Source organism: Theobroma umbraticum, unplaced genomic scaffold, assembly GCF_002168275.2.
Source record: "Theobroma umbraticum cultivar Fairchild unplaced genomic scaffold, ASM216827v3 scaffold_239.0, whole genome shotgun sequence".
In the NCBI taxonomy this organism is placed as follows: domain Eukaryota; kingdom Viridiplantae; phylum Streptophyta; class Magnoliopsida; order Malvales; family Malvaceae; genus Theobroma; species Theobroma umbraticum.
This window is the reverse complement of record NW_018397279.1, coordinates 797,937-802,074: the sequence shown is the minus strand read 5'-3', so window position 1 is coordinate 802,074 and position 4,138 is coordinate 797,937. Positions and strand designations below refer to the sequence as shown.

The 4,138-nt window shown below is 39.0% G+C and overlaps 1 protein-coding gene across 1 annotated transcript in view; it reads left to right on the top strand.

Annotated features, from left to right (window-relative positions):
• The window catches only part of LOC110427984 (A-kinase anchor-like protein), a 21,443-nt gene that overhangs the window by 15,669 nt on the left and 1,636 nt on the right, over positions 1-4,138 (top strand). Inside the window, exons 20-24 of the mRNA XM_089785572.1 lie at positions 3-2,280; positions 2,409-2,564; positions 2,643-2,774; positions 3,273-3,986; positions 4,115-4,138. The exon at positions 4,115-4,138 is cut by the window's right edge and continues 117 nt beyond it. Of these exons, the coding sequence (XP_089641698.1) occupies positions 3-2,280; positions 2,409-2,564; positions 2,643-2,774; positions 3,273-3,986; positions 4,115-4,138 (3,304 nt within the window). The remainder of the gene's footprint in view (positions 1-2; positions 2,281-2,408; positions 2,565-2,642; positions 2,775-3,272; positions 3,987-4,114) is intronic.

Genomic DNA, 4,138 nt, shown 5'->3' with positions numbered 1-4,138 from the left:
ATTCCAGAAAACAAGATTTCGGAAGATTCTTCTGATGCAAAGAAAACAATAGAGACATGTTTGGAAAAGGAAGAGTTACAGGAGCTTGAAGATGCTAAGAAAGATGACAGCACTCCACACCCAATTGAGAAGATAGCAGAAGAGATACAGAAGGATGCTGAAATAGTAAAACATGAGACTCTAGAAAATTCGTCTGACACAAGGACAACAGAAGAGGTGTGCTTGCAAAAGGAAGAGCAAAGGGAGCAAAGCGCCGTCTCGGAAGAAGAAACTATTGTTGATCAGGGTCTTCAAAAAGAGGAACTTGAGGAGCAAATTCAGAATAAATCTACTACACTGCCTTCTGAGGAAAGGGAGCATGGAACTGGAGCCATAAGTGAGGAGATAGAATATGACAAAACAAAGGAAGAAGTGCGCACAGAGCTAGATGTTTTTTCTGGAGATAAAAGTGAGCATAATCTCTCAGCTAATAAATCAGAGGAGGGGACTGCAAGCTCTGAATTGCTTCCCAAGGAACAGAAGGAAGAAGTTATAAGCACAGTTGAGAAGATAGAAGACGAGAAACTAAAGGAAGCAGAAATTCCAGAAAACAAGATTTTGGATGATTCTTCTGATGCAAAGAAAACAATAGAGATGTGCTTGGAAAAGGAAGAGTTTCAGGAGCTTGAAGATGCTGAGAAAGATGAAACTGCCGCTGCTGCTCAGGCTCTCCAAGTGGAGGAACCAAAAGAGCAATCATTAACTTCATCCACATTGCCTTTAGAGGACCTCGAGCATGGAAATACAACTAGAGTTGATGAGATAGAAGAAGAGAAAGTGAAGGAAGTGGCAACACTAGAAAAGGAAAGACCTCAGGAGCCTGATGCTGTTTTGGATCAAGAAACTACTGTTGCTCAGATTTCAATAACAGAGGAATCACTGGAGATTGAAACAATGAGCACCATTCAGAACCTAGACGAAGAGAAAAGCAAAGAAGCTGAAAAGCTAAATGAGAATAGCAGAGATTCGTCAGCTGTGGAAACAGGAGAGATATGCTTGCAAAAAGAAGAGCCAAGTGAGCTTCAAGTATTTCCAAAAGAAGAAATTACTTCTGGCCAGACTTTCTCAGAAGAGCAATCAGATGAGCAACTTCATATTTCAACTTCAGCTATAACTAGTGAAGAACTGGAGCATGAAACTAAGAAGGCAGAAGATGAGAAAACAAATGAAGAAATCATAAAAGATGAGAGTCGAGAATATGCTTCAGATGCAAGGACAACGGAAGAGGTATGCTCACAAAGGGAAAGGTCCATCGAGCTTGAAGCTGTTGTAGAAGATGAAAAAACTGCTGATCAGACTCTCACTGGAAAGATATTAGAAGAACAAGTTCAGAATCCAACCTCTGCACTGCCTTCAAAGGAAGAGGAATGTGGAAGTACAACTGAGAAGATAGGAAGTGAGAAAACGGAGGAAGCAGAATTCTTTCAAGATGATGATGGAGAACATGAATGCTTGCGAAAGGAACAGCTTCAGGAGGATGAAGCTATCGCAAAAGATGACAGTGCTTCTGCTCATGCTATCCCAAGAGAGAAATCAGAGGAGCAAATTCCAGGCCCTTTTCTTGCATTGCCATCAAAGGAGCATAAGCATGAAACTGTCAACAAAGTTGACAAGCCAGAAGAAGAGAAAGTCAGGGAAGAAGAAATGCAAAATGAAGACTCTGATGAAGCAAAGACAGTACAAGAGATATGCTCTATGAAGGACGAGACAAGGGATCCCCGAGCTGTGTTGGAAGGTGAAACTATCGCTACTCAGGTTATTTCAGAGGAATCACAGGAGCATGGCACTTTAAGAGAAGAAAAGAAAATAAAAGAAGCAGAAACACTGGAAGATGACAAAAGCCTCCAATCAGAATGTGCAAGAGAGCTTCAAAGTGCCTTGGAAGATGAAGATACTGCTGCTCAGACTCTCCCAGGAGAGAAGCAAGCAGATCAACTTCATATTACAAACACTACATTGCCTTCTGAGGAACAAGAAGATGAAACAAGGGAACCAGAATTGCAAGAAGATGAGAGTCCAGAAAAGATTTCAGAACAAACAAGAGAGATTGAGGAAGCCTCAAATGTCAAAATGGAGACACATGAAAAGGCTTATGACAATGAATTACTCACTGAAACAGAAGGTGCTGCAATTGAGGAGAAACTTGTCAAAGCAAGAGATGAGACAAGGGATGAAGAAAATCAGTGTGAGAAAACAAATGAAGGCAATGAAATCATATTGAATGAAGTTTCAAAAGAAGAGGTAAGCAAGACAAGTCTAAACCTTAATTATTTCACGTACTTCCCTATCCATTCTTGTTTCTATTATTCTTTTGCTGTAAAATGTTGTTATCTGGACAACTGTTAACTGCTGGGGCAAAAAATTGACAGATCATTGAGGACAAGGAAGTTATTGAAACATCTCATTCAACTTCCCTGTCAGAAGGACTGACAAAAGATGGCTGTGGAGTAGATGAGCTAAAGGATGAACCAGTAGAAGACAAGACAAATGAAGCATTCAAAACCACAACATGCCTCAATGAAGAGGTCAGGAAACAGAAACTCAACTTTATTTTATTCTTTTCTTGCTCTCTATTTCCATATTAAAGCTTTCATCTATAACAGCTCGTTGTGGAAGCTCAAAAGTCCAGTGAAAATGAGATTATTGAAAAGCAGACCGTCTGTGAAGATAAAACTGTTGAGGATCCAGGCCAAGCTTCAGTTGCCAGGATAGAAACAGCAACAGTAGTGGAAGAGGTCAGACTACATTTAATCCTCCTTTCAAACTTTGCATTAAAGAATCTTTTCTGTAAATGTAACTGTAATAGGATATGGTTAAATATTTTTCAAAAGAATTCTACTGCTCGAAACTCAAATAAGGTTAAATAGGTACTGCAACAGTCTTGTTGATTTCATGAATCTACTCAAATAGTAATAAAATAGTAAGTTCATACAAACTTGAAACAATAAAAGGGTATCAATTCATTGAAGGACCATATGAAATCAAAATATTATGAGAGAGAGAGAATAGAATGTAGTAGTTGAACTGAGATCTTATACAAGAAAGAAGGCAAAGAAAATTCTTGAAGCTAGAATTCAGTTGAAAATGGTTTTTTTATTATTATTTTAAATTTCAATTTATCAGAACCCTCAATCATTCTAGGAGCCAGAAATGAATTTTAAACATCATTAAGGAAGGAAAATAACCGATAGAAATACTGATACTGAGAAGCTCTATGTTAAATCTTTTACCAGGAATCAAGCATAGAATTAGCACAGGCAGAAAGCACCAAGGACCTTGCAGAAGGCAATGAGATAATTGACGATATTCAGCAGCCAGAGGAAACGGCTAATATAGCATCTGATAAGCAGATTCCAAGGGTATTTTATCCCATCGAGATCACAGAAACAACAGGTTCAATCGGAAAGGAAGATGTTCCAATAGATTTGCAGGACAGAGTCGCAGAATCCTCGCAGAAGGCTGAACTTGGAGATGTTAAAGAGATTTATCCAAAAGTAGAAGAAGTTGAACATGGTGGAGATAAAACAACAGATAATCTAGTTGAAGAAATAACCAAGGACTCTACATCAGTGGAGGATTTGACCAAAGTATCAACATCCGACCCTGTTGAAAGCTCCACAAAGAAAACTTTGCAAGTAACAGCTCAATACATGATTCAAGAGAAAGAAGAAAATGATGAAACTGGTTCTACTCAAATTCTGGTGGACAAACCAGAGAAGGAGTCTCCAGCTCCATCATCCAAATTTCCTTGTGAGGAAGAGGAGCATGGAGTTACAACTAAAGTCGATGCAGTAAAAGACGAGGAACTGAAGGAAGTGGAAACTCCAGATACCGACTCTTCTGATACAAACACTGGAGGTGAGATATGCTTTGAAAAGGAAGAAATCAAGGAGCTGAGAGCTGTTATGGAGCAAGAAACTGTTGCTGTTCGGGCTCCACCAACAGAGGTTGGACAGAACTAATTCAAGCCATAATAATTGCATGCATTCCTTATTTGTTATATTTTCTCTTCTTGCTTTGCTGTAATTTATTTATTCACCCAAACTATTGCTGATGCTGGGAACAAACATGACAGTTTAAGGACAAGGAACTTGCTGAA